This window comes from Thermobia domestica, chromosome 10 (assembly GCF_964235325.1).
Source record: "Thermobia domestica chromosome 10, izTheDome1.hap1.1, whole genome shotgun sequence".
Lineage (NCBI taxonomy): Eukaryota > Metazoa > Arthropoda > Insecta > Zygentoma > Lepismatidae > Thermobia > Thermobia domestica.
In genome coordinates, this window is record NC_137463.1 from 64,949,407 (window position 1) to 64,973,732 (window position 24,326).

General features: G+C 33.2%; 1 protein-coding gene across 1 annotated transcript in view; it reads right to left on the reverse strand.

The window, feature by feature from the left end:
- Nucleotides 1–24,326, reverse strand: part of LOC145661489 (uncharacterized) — a 147,646-nt gene that overhangs the window by 111,006 nt on the left and 12,314 nt on the right. The window contains exons 3-7 of the mRNA XM_081726805.1: nucleotides 22,098–22,136; nucleotides 21,556–21,591; nucleotides 19,690–19,713; nucleotides 1,838–1,885; nucleotides 923–973 (exon numbers count right to left, since the gene is read on the reverse strand). Of these exons, the coding sequence (XP_081582931.1) occupies nucleotides 923–973; nucleotides 1,838–1,885; nucleotides 19,690–19,713; nucleotides 21,556–21,591 (159 nt within the window). The 5' untranslated portion in view covers nucleotides 22,098–22,136. The remainder of the gene's footprint in view (nucleotides 1–922; nucleotides 974–1,837; nucleotides 1,886–19,689; nucleotides 19,714–21,555; nucleotides 21,592–22,097; nucleotides 22,137–24,326) is intronic.

The following is a 24,326-nucleotide window of genomic DNA, read 5'->3' on the forward strand; positions in this document are numbered from 1 at the left end:
AAGGTTTGTTGTGTTCTAGATAACAAACGCCCAAATATAAATTTGGTGGAATTTTATTAGAATTTTATTAGCTATTATTCGAATTTTATATTAATTATAAAAGTAACAAGTTTTCATCACATGCTTTTCTGAACTCCGGTAACCGTCATGCTTGGTATTCGGGAGGCTTCCAAATCACAGCTTTATCATTCTGTTTTCATTGCGTTTTATTATTATGTATTATCCATTGTGTACACTTTGAAATAAGAACATATCTGAGTATCCTGTTTGAATGATGTCCGGGTAATGTATTCTATAATCATCCTTTGCACACCCATTTCACTTATACATTTCTGTGTTACGTATTTCTTCCTAAAGCTAACAGAAGTCTCAATTTCCTCTTCATGCTGGTATGTGGCATTTATCCGAATTGAGAGAAGTGTGTGTTGAAACTTACAATTTAGACCGTTTCAAATATATCCTAACTTTATAACTATCACTTTCACCCAAGGAAAATATAGGTAGTTTTATCTTATTTGATGCACTGAATTATCTTATGTTTCTGTATAGCTTATTAACTAATATTAGTTCTATATACGGCTTTCACGTAATGGGAATGATATACCTTAAGCTATATAAGATTTTTTGAAGAATTCTGATGCAGCGAAAATTAAATAGGGACCTTTACAAAAATCGAATGAAATTATATCCCAGTTGAAAACAATGCACATGTAAGTTATCAATAACAAACACCCAATTCCAGTAACCACTCCTTATAGAATTTTCTTTTTCAATTCTCTCGAAGTACTACCAAAAGCTAATATACAGATATATATCATTATCGGCTCTATAATCAGGAAAGCAAATGCACAGTATCTAATGCACAATACACTGTCACAATAGTAGTACAAATATCAGCAGATATAAAGTAGATAATACATACCAGAAACTCTTCTAAATTGTTTATTCTTCTAACCTCTTCTACAAATATTTCCTGTAATATAAGTAATGTTGACAGTAGAAGTATATCTTTCAAACTTACTTCTAACGTTCTTTACACACCCAAAAAGTAAATATAATCAAATACATGACATAACCTATACTTGTAATATTTTGTTTTCCGATAAAATAAAAGGGTTTTTTGATGTCATCAGAACAATTGTTCGATCAGCGATTATATGAATGTTGCATTTTTGGAAATGTTAACTTATTTTTATAACTGGTATACGATCCAAATTTTGCCAGACAGTCGAACATATAATATATTAACATATCTGTTATCGTTATAATACCTTATATGACCACTATAATTCAGTTTTTATAGAACATTCAAATGGATTGGATTCGATGGTATGCAGTTATTATTATGAACGTTTTCTGAGTTAAATTTAAAACATTCAATTTATTCTTTACGTGCATACTGTTATAAATGCAAAGAAATTTACTGTCCCATGTACTTTAAATTTATGAACAATATTTTTTAATTTAACTACGTATCTGAAAATATTGACGAAATTTTCAAATGTCTACTCTCTTTTACCTTTTTATAAACGTGTCATCACATACATAGAAATGTCAAAGTATATATATTTGCTTACTAAACGTTAATGCGAGTGATGACATGTCCAGTACTAAAATTATCCTTTATTGGTTAATTATTGAATGTATTTCGGAAGAAATGAGAAGTAATGCTAGTTTCTCAAGTAAGTAATTTTGTTAAAGTGTTCAAAAGAAAACAAAGCTATGCAGTGAAAATGAAGATATTTATAATTGTTTAATTAATTTTCAAAATTCATCATATATAATAGATTCACTATTGATTACAGCAATGAAGCAACGTAAAATGTAACATACTTACCGGACCATCAGGACCAAAACATTTTACCAGGTATTCCTTTTCATTTTCCTAAACATACATAGATATAAATGTGTTATTTTTCTTGTAGATATTTATTACTTTTTAAACTTACTACTATGTAGTTAAAATATTTAAATAAATTCACATTTTATAATTCTTGTTGGACTTCTAATTGGTGAGTAGAGTTTTAAGAAGAAATCAATGTTGATGGAGCTTTCAACTCCTAAGAAAACTAAGAACGAAAACTATATAGTATTTATTATATCAAATTTCAGAATAGTATTTAGTATAATTTCAGTATAATTGTTGAGTTTTAGTGATTGTTCACAAATATATTACTTATATTTTAATTTTGAATGAGACGGAGTATTTGAATTTAATGTATATCCAACATAATTGTACCATTCATTTCAAATTCCCAACAAAGAGTAAATTTTACAATATATGTCAATTAGACATTTTGTTTAAACTTTAACTATACAATTATCATGAGATCAAAAATAAAAATAGTAACTTTCCTTAGTAAGAAACAGATAAATGGTATAACAAATTTTTGATTCGCCTTTCTTAGAAAGAACTAAAACGTAAAAAGAGAATTGTTGCTAAACATATCACATATGTACTAATAAAAATAAATATTTATAGTATATATTTCAAAGACAAGTCCTTATATTTTGTGAGGAAAGGTGTTAACTGCTAAGAATGGCACTGGAAATTTCAAGAATGGCAACCAGCGAAATGATATAGCAAATAATATACTTCTTTCTTTGACAATTTCAAAACCTTGAAAGAAATCTTCGGGTGAATATAAGGCGTATGAATATAATCAAATATGTTGTAGGATCAAGATATTTAAACTTAACCCAGATGACGTCCGCGTAACGTCGGCATCGCCATCTCATTTACGATATTGGTAACCCGTATTTAAAACACTCATTGTGGATGTTGTAGATAGTGGCCAATCAAAGTAAGACTGTGCAAGTTTTTTTCGCGAAATGAAAGATCGCAATATATGCAGTTGGGTGCACTGGAATTGAAACTAATGATCGATCAGGGGCCCGCGGCTGTACGCTACGGCTAAATTGCTACACGTACAGATAAATTACGACCACAGTGATGCACGTGTGGAAGCAATGGACACACAGATGTCGTGCAATACGACTGCGTCACCCAATGCAACTAAAGCACACGGTAACAGACAGCTCGTATATTTAGCAGTAACAAACCATACAGCGGTATGTACAACGTTGGCTAAAGCCTGAAAGCTCTCACGAGTGTTGCTACATTTCTGTCGACCAGTCGACGTAGTTTGCTCAAGATTTGACTGGTGGCTACGATATATTTGCCAAGGCTCACCTTCAACAGAAATCACGAATATATGAGAATGCTGTGTGATCTCAAATACTTTAACTAGCTTGCTAAAAAGCAAATATGGACTTTTCGATTGAGTTTCGTTTTATATGTTCTACACTGACGGTCGCAGAAGTGTATGATCTAACGTGCTGTATCCAATATTACACTTGTATTGCTAAGCGTTATACGGGTAAAACTCTCATTGGTATTCTGTCCGATACCATTAATTAGAAAATGAATGATGGCATAAGGTGTCACTGTAGAATTCACGTGCTGTGTAGATTAATGTTTGTAATATGTGTTTTTGATGTAGATAAAGTTGTTACTAAGATAAACAGCATGAATTAAAGATAGTGAATAGGAGTCGTATTGATAAATATTACATAGAAAATACACCGGTGTATAAGCATTTGAATTGGGAAATATTCAAAGAAGTTTTGTCGAAATTTTAAAGATCAAAGGTAAGATTTAGCTCAAGATTAAAGAGGTCATGTTATTTATAGGAGTGAACATATTATTTTTACTCAAGGTGCAAAACGATTGAGGATAGTTTACGTTAAGTACAATTTAACCCTGAACCTGCTGACACTAGCCGAATCCCCTTTGACTTTCATAAGTAACAATAAATAATCATAACACTCTGAACAGTATCCAATGCATGGTTGAGTTTATACTTCTCGATGCGACGCCCTACTTAAACACAATGCCAAACGTCATATCTCAACTCGAGTAGGCGAAACCATATGTAGCGAAAAATGTGTAAGAATATTTCGTAGAAAAGTTACTTGAATCGCCTGCCTGGTGAAAATGAGAACATTAAACTCAAGGATGATCTGTAATACATTATTGGAAACATTCGGTAGAATTGGCTTTCCGGAAACAATTTCTACTGTTAATGCTTCCGTCTTTATATCTCAGCAATATAAGTCCTTTCTTTTTTCCCATGGATTACAACATATTAAAATAGCTATTAATTACGCTGAAGCTAATATTTTTGAGAGACTCATTTAAACCCTTAAGTATTCCTTGAGAGCATATTGCTCGAGTAAGCAAACAGAATGGGCTCAATAATTTCCGGAGATTCAATTTTCTTGAAATATATATGAACATTCTGGGCGTAAATCTGTTTCTGCGGAATTGTTTTATGGACGTCCTGTATCAACTCCTTTAGAAATTCGTTGGAAGATTAATAATACTGATTTCACTACTTTCAATAAATCCAAAACCTGGGATTATGCCGTTCAAAATATGGAGAAGACTTGGAATCGAAGGAAAAAATTGCTAATTAAAATCAGAGGACCTGTAGTTGTTAAGGTTAGAGATTAAATATTGATTAGAACAAATGTTAAATCCTCCCTGACTGATAAAATTTCCAAGTCTCTAAGTGACAAGTGGGAAGGTCCGTTTGTTATAAGACGATTTTTGACCTCAAATACAGTGCTAATTTCGAACCTGGATGATAGTAATAGTTCTTATAAACGAGTGCACGTATCAGACGTTAAAAACAATTATCCACGTAGAAATGTTGATTGAAAAATCTTCAATAATGAAATATTAATGTAATTATTACAAACGTCCGTAATTCTTAGAAATTTTATTAATATTGTAAGTTTCTTGTAATAATTGGAAACTTTGTAATAATTGGAAATTTTTGAGAATGTTACATTTTGAAAACATATAACTGTTTTGTGAAGTATAAAATTTTAAATTATAAGGTGACGTAGCAATATAATTCAAAGTAAGTTTTTAAATAAATTTTCAAGTTGATAAATTTTAAGGTGTTTCTTATGTTTTTATTGTTAAATATATTGACAATTCATTAATTGCTATGTTAAAACTAAGTTAAATGAAAAGATTGTATATTGGCTAGCCAAAGAAAAATTCCACGTGGTTATTATTTGTCTCATGTGAATAATTTTTAGAAAAAAAGCAAATTTTAATACATTTTTATTTTATAGTTTTGTTGTGAGTTTTTCAGAGAAACTGTAATAGGATCCTAGGATAAGAAAAATTCTATTCGATTTTTTCTTTAATTCGTCCAGGGAGAATTGTGACAACTTGGACTCGTCGTCACAATATTTTCTGTGAAATTCTATTTTTGTATCCGAACTTTTGAGGTACTCTGTTGTTTGGACTCTACAAGCATCGGGAATTATTGGATTTATGAAATACGTTCTGCTATTGGTGTGAAATGGACTATTTTTATGCGAAAATATTATAAAAAATAAAGAGCTTTCTGTCTTTCTTTTTTCTAAAAAGATGAAACAAAAGCATTAATAAAAGAGACATTAATTGTTAAGAAAAACTGAAATCGGAATCACTTTGAAAAGTAATAGAGATGTTTTTATTGAGTTCTATGTATTTATACGTTAGTAGTCAACTTTGTACCTTTGCGCTCTTCCTCGTGGCTGGTGCTTTGCTTTCCACGCGCCAGAAGCTAGAAAGAATTGAACGTTGCCTGAAATGCTATTTCTTAGCACCGAAGCAATCCCATCCGTGCTTTCTGTACTGCCACGTCAACGAGTTGCTTGTATGCATGATTGACTGGGTGTGTTTCAAATCTAAGAGGGACTTGTTCTAATTGAAATCGTTACTGTTTTTGTGCTTTTTCGTTGGTTGGTACTGTGTTCGAAATCTTTGGACTTTCTGATTCATTTTGATTATCCATTGATTGGATTATTTTCGTTTGGGAAAAATTGTTAGCAGAAATTTCTTTTGAGAAGAAATTAAAAGAAAGCCCAGCAGTTGACGTAATTGCGGTAAGTGAAGAAATATTATATTTTGTATTTCTTTCTCCCTGTATTTCTTTTGGATTGTTGAGTTCTCTGCTTTAAATGAGTGGATTTTTCATAGTATGTGTTGTATATTCTGTTTGAGATACTATTGTCTTTGAATATGTTGGTTGATTTAATGCTTCAAGTACTAGTATTTTTGGTTAATTGGTTTGAAGGTTGAGTTAATTTAGCGTCCCTATTGAGTTGCTTCAATCACTATTATTTTTTAATTGGTTTGAATGCCGTTTTAATTCAGCGTCCCTATTGAGTTGCTTCAATCACTAGTATTTTTGGTTAATTGGTTTGAAGGTTGAGTTAATTTAGTGTCCCTATTGAGTTTCTTCAGTCACTAGTATTTTTGGTTGATTGCTTTAAGGCTGTTTCAATTCAGCGTCCCTATTGAGTTGCTTTGAAGATTTATTTAATTTAGCGTTTCTATTGAGTTGTTTTTATCACTAGTATTTTTCCATAATTAATTGGGAGGGTGGTTGCTCTAATTTCTCGTCCGATTTAATTTGTTTCAGCTTGATTTAGTGTCTCAATTAATTCTTTTCAGTTTTGAGTAATCTTGCGTTAATTGTCAGTTCTGTAAAATACTTTTATTTTAGATTTAGCGTCCTCTTTTAGTTTTTTTCAGTTTTGAGTAATTTTGTTGTATTTAGTTTGTATTTTTTAAAATCTAGTGTCCCATTCGGATTGGTAGTTCCGAGTACTATTACAACATTAGCCTAATTGTTCGAAGGTTTCTATCATGTAAGTTGGTATACTGGATTATTATTCAAGTTCGGTACTCTTGGTTTATTTGATCTGGTTGAATGAAGCTAGCTTTCACACTACAACTATGGAAGAATTTTAACCTCATTTCTTGTTGTTGGGGTTTATTTTGAATTCAATTTAATTTTATTTAATTGTTAAATCAACCGTCTGAATTGGTTCATTAGAAATTTATTTTAGTGCAATTTGTAGTTCTAATTAGTTTACTTTGAATTTATAGTTTATCGTTTGTTTGCTATTAATGTTCAGATTTGTGTTTAAGTAGCATTTTTTTCTAAGGCAACTTAAGTTTGTTGGTTCGATGTTTAGCCTAATTCTGTTAAATATTCGAACAGATCTAAAACCTTTTTAGGATTATCGTTGTTCTATGAAACTATTTATTGGGACTTAGCACGATTTTGAAATATTCGGATTCCTGCCTTTATCAGTTTTCTGCAGGGAAATTTGTTGAAACTTGATTATATTGCTTTAGCTTCTGCTTAAGATCTTTCTCATATTATCGTTTGCTTAATCTTCCATTGATAGCGTTTCTTTTGGAAGTTCTCGATTTGGAAGTTAGCGTTCCAAACTTTTTTTTTTGAAGCTTAAACACTACTCGCATTAAAAAAATCTATAAAACTCGTTGATTAAGTGTAACAGTTTAGTCTCCGAATTAGAGGAATTAATTATGGCTCATTTTAATATATATGTAATCTAATTTAGTCGGTTGACTATTGGCTTACTTGCAAATAAGCATATAAATTTGGAATTTGATTTGTTGTAGAAATCAGTGATTGACGCCGTGACCAATTTAAAACATTCTATTTGAGATAAGAATTTATGATAGATTTGGGAGGTATTAGTAGTTATTAATTCTTGGAACTATTGTTGTATTACGGATTGAATGAGATTTGAATTATATACAGAGTGATTAAAAAGTACTATTTGTTGTAATATTTTTTCTTCTTTTTAATGCAAATTGTTAAAGAAAATAAATTGTTAAATTGAATTTAGTTCATTATGAATTAATATATTGCTTGAGTAAATCCATAACACATTGTTAATTCTTGACTTTAAGATAATTTACTTATGGATTACATATATAGAGACCGACAATTTTTCGGATGTACAGCTGTGATTCTTACAGCACCCCACTGTTGTGATTTTCCGAATCGTCCTTGCTTGTAATTCTTATTCCGGAACTTTTTTTGTGGGATCGTTGGACGAACTAGATGGTTTTTCACTTTTAAGCGCGGGAGCGTTACACTGGTGACCGGACATGCGATCCATAGAGCATGTCTGGGATGTAGTTGCGCAAAAATATACTTGCCACTGTTTGCCACCGGCAAATGTGAGCTCGCGTATAAACCACCTATTAGAAAGTAGAATAGTCATTAGAAGATGCAGCTCAGGGTTATACGATTCTAATTTTTGTATGTCACAATTGATCTATAGTTCTGTAATTGTGATCATTTATGTCTTGTCAGCTACCTATTATCTCGAATAAGAATTATTATTCTAGCATAGGTCTTTCAGTGTCTTCTTTCAAAAAACGAAAGTATAATTAATTTGTTTTAAATAATATAAGTAAATGTAATTATGTGATTTACATGCATACACAATTTATCTTTACGCGTTGATACAATTATATTCTTATTAATATATGAATTAGGGTAATCTGAACATCTGAACATATTTACGAATGAAGACCTAGTTATAACCATGAAAAAAAGAGTACCAGAATACTATGGCATAAGGGCCTTTTTTAGTCTACAATTAGTATATAGTGATACGCTTTTAGAGTTAGTTTGAATGCTTTCGCCATACTTTTGAGAAACAAAAAAAGATAATAATTAACCTGGGAAATACAGCACATTTGTGAATCGAATATTATCTGGAATGACAACGATTTTTACATACTGTAGAGTATGAGTGTTCAAATATATAGGAACAAATATTTAAATATGTAAGTCAAGAGTTTTGGTTTTGGAAGGAGAAATGAAGATTGTTAGGTTGTGTGGAGCCTTGAATTTGTATTCCGCACCTAGGCTCCTGCACGTGTACTGGGCGTCTCCAAGACTTAGCTCCTCCTTCAAATTCGCGTGAAAGATATTTTTCCCTTGCTGATACTCACATTTGTTCATACTCGCTTCTCGGACCTTCTCGGTTCTGGGAAATTATATCCCATCCAAACACGGAAGATGGCCACCGATAACTAACTAACTAACTCTATGGCCTATGGAACCCGGAGGTTCAGTGCCGCGTTCACAAAAGCTCTCCATTGACTTCTATCCTTAGCTAATTGGATCCAGTTTCTACTTTGTATTCCTATCTCTGCGAGATCCATCTTAATATTATCCTCCCATCTGCGGCTAGGTCTTCCTAATGGTCGTTTTCCTATGGGTCTACCAGTCAATACTTTGAAAGCGTTTCTACTTTCTTCTATTCTAGCTACATGGCCTACCCACCTAAGCCTCCTAGACTTGACGACCCTAACAATGTTGGGTAAACCGTATAAACTATGTAGTTCCTCGTTATGAAGCTCTTGGGTCCGAATATTCTTCTCAGGATCCCGTTCTCAAATACTTTCAGTCTATGTTCTTCCCTCAGAGTAAGCGACCACCGATAATTTGCAAAATGTTCAATGTGCACACTTATAAACATTGAGGAAGATTAAAAATGAAAAATGGAATTATTATCCGTACGTAGTCGTGATTAGGGTTTAATTATACGACGCACTATGTAGTTTGTACTGTATCTTCAACTTTATGCAAGTTATATATTTTATGCATTGTTTAATGAAATCAAATTGACAACACATCATTGAATATACAAAATAATACACTTGAAGCATTCATGTTATCACGTAATAAAGTATGGCACTAAATTCATCAATATTTCACTAAGAATAAATATAAGCAATGAAACGACACATACAAAAACGTTACCTTGTTAGAACACTGTTGTATATCGATCTCGAAATTATCTTTTCATATGTGTTAGGTTGTTCCCGTTTTTCCCTCCATATGCCTTAGCGATATAACATATAAGATATATTGCTAAAGAAAGTGAAGTACATGGACTTTTTTAACATCACCTTGAAGCTTGATGAACGTTGAATCAGATAAGGTTCACTCTGAGATGATGTAGGCAAACCTAGTCGTCGACAATAGGCAAAGGACGTAGTGTAATTGAAATAGCCGTACAGATGGCAAAAGTTTTCGGTTAAAATTGTCTCCATGATGATCGTTTCAGCTATGTAAATCACCTGTAAATCTCGTCATGGGTCAAAATATGTGAAATAATTGTATAGGTGTAGTTACTTATTTCGTGAAGAATAACAACATCGTGTACTATGCAGATGAGTATTAATTGCATTAAATATTTTACTGTACAAAGAAGACATAGTTTGCAACATATCCTTTCATGTGTAGTTGGTGGCATAATAGTTGTGACATGTAAAAGTGATTAGTTATGTCTCTTGATGTTCATAGACTCTCTTTTTCTCAGCAGTGGAGTGCTGTAATGAGGTACGGAAGGGGCTTCATCATAGGGTTTAAAAATGATGAAAGATTTGATAAAAAAATTGAAATTGAGAAGAACATGTGACCATATATATGAGTATCTAGGATGAATAATTATGTAAGATTTGTTCAGAAGGACAGCAAGTGGAAAATGATGGTACTAAGGAATTAGGAAATTAAACGTAGTAAAAAGTTGTAAAAGAGACGCTGGTTCTAAGCCGTGGGAGAGGATAAACGTGAAAGATACCAAGATGATAGCCATGATGCTATGATGGAGGAATGGCAGTTTTGGTAAAGACTGTTAGTATAGTAATGGCTGACCCATGTTTATAAATAGGAGGATTAAAACAAATGGCCAGTTAGAATAGAGAGCAACCCTCATGAGGGCAAAATGAGGGAGGGTGACCATCTTTCGTACAGCGAATGAGAAGTATTGAACGTAACTCTGTTGGATTGAACGTAGTTCGTGGTTTAAAACTAGCTTTTGGCTGTTTTTCTATAGCAGTAAATCTATTTTTTAGCATGTATATAATAATAATAATAATAATAATAATAATAATAATAATAATAATAATAATAATAATAATAATAATAATAATAATAATAATAATAATAATAATAATTAGTTGTTGAATCAAACCTCTCAGACACAATAGACCCAAGGAATAGACTTTTAACAGACCCAGTGAATAGGCCTATAGGTAATGTGACAACTTAAGTAACCTGGATTGCAATCTGGAGCGGATTAAAGGCGGAGCTAACGGAGCCAAGTGTCAGGGGTCCCCCAAAATCCCCCTCTGTAATACTAAAATACATCAATCAACTTATTATATCATGCTTCCGAACCATGCTAATTTCTTTTCCCGCAAGAGAGACTTGCGGTATCGCTAGATTTAAGTCTTCTTCCACTAGCTTGGGCTCGTGTCTGCAAACATCAGACTTTCATAAACAAATAAATTCAAACATCGTTCACACCGAAGACCTTCAATTTCGGAACTTTTCTCTCAGTGTAACCTTGTACAGCTTTACTATTTATATAAGATTTTTCTCCTTTTACTCTATTAGTGTTTTTTACAGGGACTGTTGCCCATTTGGCTCATATTCGGCATTTATGTGTTACACTGAAATATATGGGCATTTAACTGTTAATAATGAATGTAAATAAAGTAATTGTTGTAAACTTGAAGCACATTGAAATGTTACAGCATACTCTTCGGTGTTTCGATAAGCCTATGAGGCTGTGGAAGACAGCAAAGAAAAGTTATGCGTTGGAATTATACGTAACATAGGGCCCTTTGAAATAGTCAGCTCCAGGGTCCCAAATGCCTAAATCCGCTCTGAGTGCTATGCGCAGAGACGTACGCAAGAATTTATTTCGAGAAGGGTCCAAAGCGTTTCGTGGAGGTCCAAACACAATTTCAGGCTAAATTATACTCAACTTTGTACCAAAATTAGAAAAAAGTCCTGATTTCGAGGAAGCTCCGGACCTCAAGGACCCACCCCTGCATACGTCCTTGGCTATGCGCACAAAATATCCACTTTTTTTGGAAATAAAGGGGACCGCGGTGGCTCAGTTGTAGAGCGTTCACCTCTGGTGCGTGGGGTCCGTGGTTCGATCCCAGCTCGCGCCAAGTGAGCTTTGTGATGAACAAACACCGTTAGCGTGGGTTTTCTCGGAGTTTTCCCGTTCCGTCCCACTTTCTCCATTGCACAGTCTCATTCATTTCTCATCATCACCGTCTCCCTTAGTTTTGGCGCGTAATCGTGGGACGTTAAACTAGATATTTCGTTTAATTTCATTTTATTTCTTTAGAAATAAAGATTGACTTTTCGTGCCTTTCTTTCAACATGTCTGATTTACAATTGATGGAAAACATAGATTTAAAAAAATCTAAAATAATGGTTGCCAAATGCTTGTTGATATTCAACTTTTGGTGAAAAGAACTTTGGAGGTGCAGAAAGAAGATATTGAAGTTATGACTTTATATAACACCATACTTATAAATGAAGGACGGAACATACTTCCGATACAGGCAACTTTTAGGAAAATGAAGTCAATTACTCTTCAGTACGAAATTCATTCTCAAACTCATATTTTCAGGGAAGCTCAGTCCCCATTGGTATGGGCGTGCTCTGTACGATCATTGACTGTTTGCACCCAACAAGTAGTGGCGTAACTAGATTTTTTTAAAAGGGGACTAACAAACCATTTTAGAGCCAAGGTACCCAACACTCCAAAATTCCATTGTTTCGGTATTTTAGGTTTACCATTAATCAAGAACATAACACAATTTGCAAGCATTTAGGGCATTTGTGGTTACTATTACAGTCTTGCACATTTTTAGGAACATAGTGATGTTTTGTTTTATTCTTGATTAAATTAAAGCTATTGTTTATCAAAACAACTCGACAACATTCAAAACGAGACAGGGTTCTTCCAACAGAGGCATTACTTTACACAACATATTTTCGAGGCGAGACAACCTCTAATCTAGTCTTGGGCGCATCCCTATTTGCACGATATAATATTACAATACAGTAAAAAAAAGAAAATATTAATTACCTTATAAAGTAATCAAACCTTAAAAGTCACCTATTTAAAATTTGCCCTGTGAAATACTTCATATTTTACGGGGTTATTCATATAGTAACAGAATATTAATAATCAACGATCAATCACTTTGTGAAGATGCCGAATTTTAATGTGTGTGTGCACCTTCTATTGCATTTGGGAACTGGAAAGAAATTTAAAGAAAACACTGAATTAAGATTAAAAATAAATAAAATAAACGTTCCATGCTCTTGGGTTTGTCCAAATAAAGGATCTTTCCTAGTAAGATAGTGAAATTTGCCCTGGATCGAAATTGAGTCGCTATTGACACAAAAGGTTACTCTTGAACTAAAACTACATGAAAAAAAAATTGCCCCCTACCCTTATCGAATTATCGAATCATACATGCTCAAAATTGAATATTTTAAAATTTTAGGGTGGTGGTCGAAAATGTTGAAAGTTTCATGGATTGTAGATACTATCTAGATGTAAATATATTGTTTTCAAAACCATTGATGCGTATTTTCTTTATTTTTTGCGTGTGGAAAATTTCAAAAAATTGTAGAAACAATTTCGGTGGGAACAAATCGCTGATTTTTTGGTTAAAAAGTTTAGGTACAACATATTTTGGGGGGACTGAAAGTGATGGCAACTGTGCAGAGCTAGATGATGAGAGCGAGGAAAGCTAAAAGCATGATACTCTGATTTGGCTTTGTTCTACCACAATGACCTGGACGACGTAGAATTATTTCAGGATTGTAAGGATATAATCCATTCTCTAAGGGGTGCTCAGAAACCTAAAGAATAACTTGACTTTTCCCCACAAGGCATACTCAAATATGTATCTTCAATCAGTATTGAAGTTTACAAAAGTTTAGCTACCGCTCTTCAGATTTTGATGACACTGCCCGTATCTGGCGCATCATGTGAACGGCCTTTCACTAAATTAAGCTGATAAAATCATACTAGCACTCCATAATGGGTCAAGAAAAACTAAAGAATCTGGCCATTCTTTCTATTGAAAATGAAATAACATCTACTGTGGATTTTGATAATATAGTTGAGATTCCGCAGCAACCAAAGCAAGCAATGTAACATTCTGAATGCTGGTAGAACACAGGCTATTAAGGTAGTGTAAATATCATTGAATGTAGTTTCATGTTTCAACTTAAGAAATAAAAACACAAAAGTACCAAAAGAATAACAAAAAGGCATCAAGTTCTGTCAATTGACTGGTGATGGTTGGTGATGAAATGTAGAATGGCACAACCCATAGTAGTATTCTGTGTTCACAAATTTAATCTATGATATATACCCAATTATTAAGTATATTCAGGATTTTTTGTTATAATGTATTCTAATACTAAAGATGTTATGAAATGGTAATGGAAACAGTCATAAGTGACAGAATATAAATATGAGTATTAAACACAAAATGATATAATCGTAATACAAGTGCGAAATATGGAAACAATAGTAAAAAAAGACAAGCAGGAGAGAAACATACTAATGCTTAACTATTCACTGATATTTCCGCAAAAGCAGTGGGACGAAATAGATCGTACATTATCATTGAAGAGAAACCTAGTAAAAGATAAATTAAGAAGACACACAAGAAAAAAATCTATTCTAGCCATCATTTACTAATACTTCGGTATAAAAAAGAAAAAAAATTTTTAAGTGTTCTGCATGATCACTGGAGAGAAACCGAATGTTAAAGTGAATGTGGTTAATTGCAGGGGAATAATTTAATCAAATAGAGCCCATGTAGCGTAAACTCAGACTGATGAGAAACCATGAATAAACTTAACCATGTGAGAATTGGCACTGGAGAACCACTAAATGCGAGAACCGTACAAGAAAATTGTAGAAAACGTAGCGCTTACCTTTAAAAATAGAATCGGTTTTATTATTACTATTTGCGATTTTTTTCAATTTCAGCTAATTGTTACAATTTGCACATAAATTTGTCTCTAAATGTATTATTAGGAGCATGACATTTACTATTCTATTTATTAGATGTAGGATAAATTTTTGGATGCTTTGTAGCTTCCGATAAACTTGTATCTCTAACCCTTTTTCTATCGCGTCCCTTGTTTAAAAATGAATAAAAAAATTATGCAACGACAGCTCTGGTCCGGTTTTATTTTTAGATACCAGTCTGAAGGCTTTTCTGAGCATTAATAAAATAGACAGAGATGGTGAATGTCGCCAAAATTTATTTAATATATCCCAAATTAAGATTGTTTAGAACACACACCAACGGGAAAGGGGGGAGTAGTAAACAGAAAGAATGCTTATGTAAATGAATGTTAAAAATAGAAGTGTATAAATCACGATTGCTCGAAAAGGGGCCCCAATCTACTTCACTGGCCCCGGACCCAGTTTGCCTTACGCCGCCACTGGATCCTAACACTTCCAGTATTGGTAGAAATGCAGGAGTTAAGGTGCTTTCTTTCATATCAACCTATTTCCGAAAACCGTTTGCCGATCTCGATTACCGTGTTTTGCTCGTGGTCTTTAATTTGAAACCGGAAATTTCCGATTTCTACCACTTCCGGTTTAACAGATTGACTGACATTGTGATTTGAGGGTACCTGTTAAATAGGAGGTTGTTAAAGGAGATGCAACCTATTATTTGGATGCTGGATCGATTCCCGAAAACCGCTTGTCAATAGCTCTTACCGATTTTGAAGTGATACCTCTTGGCAGACGGACACAGCCGTTCTATAAGACTTCCCTTTCATATGCATAGCGTAGTTTGGAAGTCTAAAAGTACGTATATAGCCAAAAGCAGGAAATATCTTTTTATTATTTATTGTGGCTTGCAGCTTTGTACTTTTCTTATATATTTTTTCTCTTACTTAGAAGAAGAAATAAAGCCTTTCCTTAGTTACAATTTCAGAATGAATGAATATATGAATATTTATTAGTTTCTCTTCTGAACGAATATATGAAAAAAGCATTATTTCCTGAGAAGTTGTAGTATTTTTAATTATTTACTTTCGTTAAACTTTTAAATTTTCGGTAGCCAAAAACTTCCAGTAGATATTTTTTATATATATTTCGTAGTTATATTTATATATACGTTTATATATTTCGTAATTTCTCTAAAGTGAAAATATATAAATATAGAAAATTAATAAAGCAATGAGAAACATCTTGTCTTCGAGCATGAAAAGCGTATAAAACTGATGGAATATTGATATGACGATTTTCTGTGAACGACGATTATTTCTAAGAAAAAACTACATTACATTTTCTAACATATTTTCCAGAAATGAAGAATTGCAAGATAATAAATTTTACGAACCCTTACCCTCACCCTGAATTGACGTCCTCACCCTCACCTCCCTCACCATCAACTCCCTCACACTCACCCTCCATTGACGCTCTCACACTCATCCTCCCTCACACTTACACTCCATTGACGCCCTCACACTCACCTTCCCTCACACTCACCCTCCATTGGCACCCTCACACTCAATTACTTTATCGGGGGCGCGGTGGCTCAGTGGTAGAGCGTTCACCTCCGGTGCTTGTGGTCCCTGGTTCGATCCCAGCTCGCGCCGTGTGGACTTTGTGGTGGACAAACACCGTGCCGTGGGTTTTCTCGGGGTTCTCCCGTTTCCTCCCACTTTCTTCCTTCCACCATTTCATTCATTTCTCATTATCACCGTCTCCTTTAGCCTAACCGGCATAACCGTGGGACGTAAAACTAAAGATTTCAATTACTTTATCGCTCCCAACCTCCAACGCCCTCACCCTCAACTAATAAATGAGGGTGAGGTGAGGGTAATGGCGTACTTCATGAGGTCAAAATGAGGAAGGATGGCCATATCTGGTCCAAGCTTGTCCCAACTTGACCTCCACAAATCCTAGATTTCTCACATACACCATGGGTCATCCTCAATTCACTATCATACACGGAACAAGAATGCAGAGTATTTCTTTTATACGTCGAGAAGGCGAAAATAACAACTTTCTCGAAGTATCCCTATGACTGCGTAGGTTCAGCAAAGTATTGTGGCCGCGGTTGCTCAGTGGTAGAGCGTCAAAACTGGTGCTAGGTGTGCCCGGTTGGACCATTGCCCTCGCCGAGTATACTTCATGGTGGACAAACAGCGTGTGCGTGTTTTATCTCGGAGTTTTCCCGTTTGCTCCCACTCTGTTCATTCCACCATTTCATATATTTCTCATTATTACCGTCACCTTAACCTAGCCGGCATAAACGGAGATGGAAAACGCAAAAAGGTCATTTCATTTTTACTACCAAAGAATAATCGCTAGGTGGTAACATTTGTTTTCTAATGCTCTAAAGATTTCTCGAGACGGTACCAAGCCTAGTCGGAAAAACAATTGACAAATGAACATCTAAATTGCTTTGAGTCAACTTCCTTGTACAGGGACATGCGAAACGAAAGATTGTCAAGTTTGCTTAGCATAAACTAAAACGACATTATGTCTTTACAAAGAACCAGAACCGCTCAAACGACAATAATCAAAATTTGGAATGAATATGAAAGTCTGAACATGAATATAATGTCTCACCGATCCGAATCTTTAATAAAAAAATTTCTAAAACTTGTATAAACTTCCCTTTTCCTCAAAGATGTCTAGTATTATTACGTAATGATTTAGTAATTTCCGGGACCAAATTTTTCATCAAATAAGTAATTTGGTTACCACTGTCTATCATGATTCCGAGTCTTTCTCGTTCATATGAGCTGAAAGATGAGGTATTTTGTTGGATGAAATAATAGGGACTTTGTTGCAACCTTGAGAAAATTCAACCTGATCATCTACTCTGTTTGGATGTTCAAAGATGACATACGGCTATATATCGCATTATGAGTGGGGAGTTAATACCTTTGGCTCTATCTGGAGTCGAACCGTGACCTTCACAATCATCATTATGCCTTTTCTTATTATTGACATGATAGTCCTGACTCTTATTGACTTGATAACAGTTACTTTTTCAATGATAATCATGCACGACATTTTCCAGGTAGTTAAACTGCTTTTTCTTACATAGTAAACAATCTTCACAATTTGTTGTAGAAGATAAAGCAGAAATTTGCAGCGTCTACTTTGACATTTCTTGGTGTATGTCTGTTAGCGAGTCAATTAAAGGTTGTTTCTTTTGACTCTGGTGCTCCAAGTGCACTGCTAAAACTCTTGAACAGCGTATGCGTACTTCGAACCCTCACTACAGCATTTTTCTCACTTTTAACATCCATGTTAGCCGGAGGAAATAGAGAAAACTGTAAAACAGCGCAGTGCTTTTTCAAGAATTTATCTTATTTCTTACACTTCAATAAGAGTTTAGTCCTTTTCTTGATAATCAAGTCGTCCAAGATGTCACAAACTGTATCTCACTCGTTTCGTACTATAACTTTTAAATAATCAGACCTCTCAACAAGAAATTGAATCAGGCAGCGTCATCAAAATATTTTAAATAACTATTTGAAAAGTATCCTCTAAAGATATCCATAATTCAACTACTAATGTACACAACACATAATACAAGTAGTAAAATCATTGGGCACCTGTGAAAACCTTGAATATATATTTCATACATTAATTATACAAAAAATGCAAACGAAACTTTTACACGCCGTATTGAGGCTCCACCACCTGTAAAACGAGAGACAAAGTAAGGTGACTCTCGAATAGCATAGGCATTTTGCTCAAATTGAGAAAGCGAAAGGAGAACAAAACTAGTATCGTGGAGGGTTCCTGGTTTCGTATAGGGTTCTTGGTATCGTAGAGGGTTAGAATTTTGAAAGAAAGCCAGCATCGTTCAATATCTTTCGCTTTTGCATTCAGTTGGAATTCCTTTCGTCGGTTTGAAGAAAGAAAAGAAGCGATAATAACTAACTTGGGAAATATAGATCACTGGTAGAGTCAGAAGGTATCTGGGATGACGACAACTGTTAGAGTCTATAGGCTAACAGTGTTGAAATAGATAAGAACAAATGTTAAGGAAAAATGAGTAGAGGGCTTTTGTTTAGGAAGGAAAAAATATTTTTTTGCTTCGGACTCTGGAGTTGTATTCCGTTCATCTGGTCCTGAGTTTTGGCTGGACGTCTCCATGACCTGATTTCTGATTGAAATGTGCATGAAAGATGAAATTTCCCTTGCTGTTTTTCAGGCTTGTTGCCAGTAGCTTCCCGTCGTTTCTCCTATCTTCCGAGTTTTGACACACTACATACAATCGAAAGAATTAGGATGGCCGTCGAAAACCAGTACAATATTGAAGGTTCGTGAATTTCTGGATTGAAGAAGGTGCAAGGTGAATGGAACTCTCTACTTATATAATTATTAGTCATTAGATACAGAACAATCCGGTTACATCAACTTAGATACGTTACATAAAACTACACAAATGAAGAATGATGACTCCTCTTCTGAAGAGAATTTCGAAATGTTTATTGACTGTTCTATTATTCCAAGATATCACTGCTGTTCATTATTCAGAGGAAAGAAACAAGAGGAAAATTGTTATTAAATCTACATTATTTTAAAATTGAGCATTGATAATATTGGGAAAATCAATATATGCGCAAGTTATATTATTTGAATCGAAAATCTTGATTCAGTTACAAACCTTGGGCAAGACATAATATACATCGTGTATAAAATGTAATATGATTCAGGGTTCTCTAATTCTGTTCTTTTCAATCACATTGCATGATGGAAAACCAGTTGAATTACAACTCAAATATTGTTTCCTCTCTTAATTAATAACTCATAAATTTGATTTTCTTTGAAGGAATTGTAAGATATCGTTACAAATATATTCACGTTTGAAGAAATATTCGTGAAAAAATAGAAAACTTCATTATATAGTTCATAAAAATACCAAGGTGTAAGTTGTAAGGGGAAACTACTTACGGTAACATTTCCTACGTTATAATCCTGAAATAAAGGTATGATTGAATTGTTAGTAACACTTTGTACACATTCAGCTAAAATTCAGTAATGCATATCCCGTATATTTGAAACACTAACATAGTTAACATAGGATATCCGTCAAAAATGATATATTCCAGTCGTTTATTTTATTCTGATCATTTTTTACCATGTCACCGATAACAATGATGTACTTTCACTGGTAGCATAAAGTTGATTACTACTGTGTAACACACTATATTCTGCAGGATATCCTGACATTTAAAACCTTATTTGGATTGAAAATATTCTTTGTCCCCCCACTTAAAATTTTAGTTATAAAATCTTACTCCATACTTTATGTCTTATTTTTAATTAGTATATTCCTAATTTATTTGCTTCTGCGAAAAAAGCCATTCCTCATATTCTCATTTGTGAATACTGCAAATGTCTTATTTTCTGAGGGTTATTGAATCAAGTGATATATACAAAATTAAATACTAGAGTATTAAATATTGAGGGAGCGAAGAAATAAAAAAAATATTCCAGCAAATATTTTCATCTATCTGGATTTTTTGTACTAAAACATGTAAGCAAATTATTTTGCACTATCCATTTTTTTATGACGATTTCTTGCAATGAATAATTTTCATATTTTCTCGAATTTCAGATGAGAATTATTTCTTTAATCATTCAGTCAATCAAAATATAAAGTCACTATATAAATTCATGACTAAATTGGGATTTTGAATGAAAAATTCTTCTAGAATAGAAACTTGCTTCACTTTCTTCATCACTATCGTCAAGCAATACGGAGCTAATATTTGCGTCTGTTGTAACAGTTCGAGGTCTCTTAGGCTCAGACATAATAACATTCAGAACAATTAATTTCATCCGAAAAGTTAATTGTTAGGAAAACCAATTAGACATATACTACACTACAATGATTGCTTACAGGGAGTGAAGAAAACAACTGTCACACTGGCAACTGTCCCTCTTTCTTCTCAGACTGGAAGAAATTGCGATCAACTAACACCCGATATACACGATCGACCTTTTGCATCTATCAAACTCTGGATAGGCGTATCCCTAATTCGATCAAATAAATTTATCAGTTACGTCACTCGGCAATTTGCGATTGATAACGTAGAGGGTAGGACTGTTCTACCTACAATTGAATATACCACGGATCTGCCAGTGAAGATATATAACTCTCCTAACTGATTTACGTAAGCTTGGTCGACTTTGGTGGTAAACTTACAAACTTAAATACGCTGAAAGAAGACAAATTTTCTAACATCAGCCTTATTTGGAAACATTGATTGATTATTAGAGTAAAAGAGAATTTAAAATCACAAATTTATAAATTGTCTTTTAATAGTACTTTCCTCCTTGCAAGAGATAGATGGCTCTAGTCCCTTAGCACCATCAACCAGTGACGGATGTAAAATTTGGTGAGGGACAACACGATTCCAGTCTATGATAAGTATATATGAATTTACGCATAAAGTTTTCATTTCAAATATATATATAATTTATAAATGCCACTCATTCTAGCTTTGGAACTTCTTTTATAAAATAACAGACAAATTCTGACCAAAGCATATATTAACTAATAAATAATAGCGTTACTGTTTCGGCAAATTAACTTTGCCTTCATGAGACACATTATCAGATAATGTGTCTGATGAAGGCAAAGTTAATTTGCCGAAACTGTAACGCTATTATTTATTAGTTAATATATGCTTTGGTCAGAATTTGTCTGTTATTTTATATAATTTATAATTTATTATATTTTGAATGTATATGATACGTGACACACTAAACACTTCGATTAAGAATTAAGATTAAGAATTAAGATGAACTTACAATTCCATGAAGAAAACCTCGGCGTCCGGACGGCATCTGGAGAATTGTACATAAACATTAACTTAAGAATAGATATTTTACTACTTTTTCTTTATAAAGAATTAAGTGTAACACTGAATAATTCAGAGCAAATTTAATTTCATATTTTAGAAATATGTAAAATAACATGCATTATATGTTTTTTAAGCTCCAAATTTATTTAAATTTAATTCAACTACAAATTTGTATATTAAATTTGAGATGTTAATTATACTTAGACTTTAACCGAGAAATATCTTGTCATATTTCAAGCCTTGCTTCGTCGGATAAATTATTCAATTTTCTTTAAATTGCATTTGTCATCATCATCTTCACAGATGAAACTCATAAATGGCTTTTCTTGCTAATCTGAAATTAAACTATAAACCATAAAATAAAACTATACTATATATGTGCTTGAAATGTTTATATTTTATATTCCTTTGCTATATTTTATATTGCTGTCTAACATTTTCGTGTTATTGGAAAACCCTGGAATTCTTGGAATTTCGAGAGATACTTACAAAATCACCACATTGAGTCAGGAGACTTTTGACATATTCCTAAAATGAAATAATATAAAATCAATGTGTGTTATTTCTGAAATTTCCATTACTCATTTTGTAATCAACATTAATATATACATTGTGTATTAGATTCGTAAAGTGGCATCAGTTACGATGAACTTAATTTCAAACATGTTTGTAGTTATTTAAATGTCAGCGGAATAGGAGATTTTGTCATACTATTCTTAAATTTGAGATCAAATTCTTTAACATGTGAATTATCGAGTAAATTGCCTCAGAGAATAAATGCCGTACATATAGCATGATCATTCAAAGTCTGATCTTTTCATTTCTAAATTCAGCGACGGGTTTCAGCAACTATTATGAAAATAAACCAATTATAAATTTCCATTGTTATCCAATTATAAATATCAAAATAACATTAAAGATTTTTATCGCTCACAACTGATGAAACGAAATGAAGGGTAAATCTCCTGATACGTTCTGTATTCTTTACTTAACGGAAACAATTAAATATAATTCAATACATTAATTGTTTTTCAATTCCGTCAAAGAATTTTATCGTGTTACAATTAAGTCTCTTTGTGGTTGCAGGATACCTGCCGTCAAAAATTGATATAGTAAAGTATGTTACTGGGTTTCTCGTCGTGGCATCTTCGAACTTATATTTCCAAATTTGTAAATCATGTTTATATAATTATTATGATATTGTATCCATTCTACTACGTACAATATATGTTATGTGTATCTACTATCAAATAAGAATACGTCTTTCATATACACTGTGTATATAATTCACTAATCATAAGCGATTGTTTTGATATCTCAGTGGTAAATTTTAACTCATGCTCTATTAGCATTATGACTATTTCTGTATAATAACTGCAAATTAAATAAGTTCCTAAGTATGGATTGTCTTTCAGTACGTAATTGTTTTTTAAAAAAAACTTGTAATCCTCATTTTAGGCATCAATGATAAATAGCCAAACGTATATGAGTATTGTTTAGATTGGGAATCAAGAATCCAGAGGTCAATGTATCATTCACAAATGCTAAACATTTATTATTTTAGAGAGCTAACTGGGTCCAGGTCATTTTTAGTTGTTATTCTGCAGGATCCATCTTAATGTTGTCACGCCATCTTCGCTTACGTTTACTAAGTATCGTCTTCCGATTGGATTTCTATTTACAATGCTGAATGTATTCCTTCTTTCTTAAATTCTGTGAACATGAAGTGGCCACATGAGTCTATTGCACGTGAATAAACTTGAATAAAACCAGCGGGATCTCAATATTTCTTTCAGGATTGTATTCTCATTGTATTCTCAAATACCTTCAACAGCGTCTTAGACTCAGAGTAAGCAATCTTGCTTGACAACTGTACAACACAATAAGAACAATTTTCTTTTTTTTATATATTATAAGCTTCAAATCCCTCGACATAATTCGAGATGAACAAACATCTCGAAGTGAACCATAAGAGGAATTCCCTTTTTTCTGACGTTTAATTTCGTCTTGAATTTTGTTTTGGCTTGTTAAAATCATATTAGGTATTTGATAGTTGTATTTGAGGAAAGAGTAATTTGATACTTTGACAAATCCGCAATTTGCAGTATTACGATCTCTCAACTTTCATGCATTTACTTTGTGGGCACTTACTCCCTAAGCCAAGTCCATACAAGTATTTGGTAAGGCAACTGCATTTCTTTCAATCATTCTATTACTGTTTTATGTTAGTTTTACCAAATCACCATAAACCAGGCGTTAACAAACTGAACCGCGCGTATCCGTATCTAGGCACCCAAGATTGTCAGGATATGTGCGAGAACTTTTAGAAAGAAGATCTTACAAAGGAAATTTTTTATAATGCAACACGCATACTTGCGTCAACAGTCTTCTTCTTTAGTAACACATAGAGAACAAAGTCTCTTTATCACCTTTGTTCCAAATAAGATGAGATTAATATTGTTTTGACAGTGAACAGTAGGAAGGTTGCTGAAAGTGTTTTCTGTGCAGCTGCTTTGTGTTAATTACATTAACTTAAATAGGTTTTATTTTTAAGTTTGATTTTCAATGCATAAATTTATAGGTATGACGGGTAAGAATCGAGAATTGTATAATGCATAATTTAGTGATTCATAATAACAAAAACAGAAGTACATGAAATATCACTAATGCTATTAGAACTCCGGCTTTATCGGTTATGTTGTTAGTATTCAGGAAATA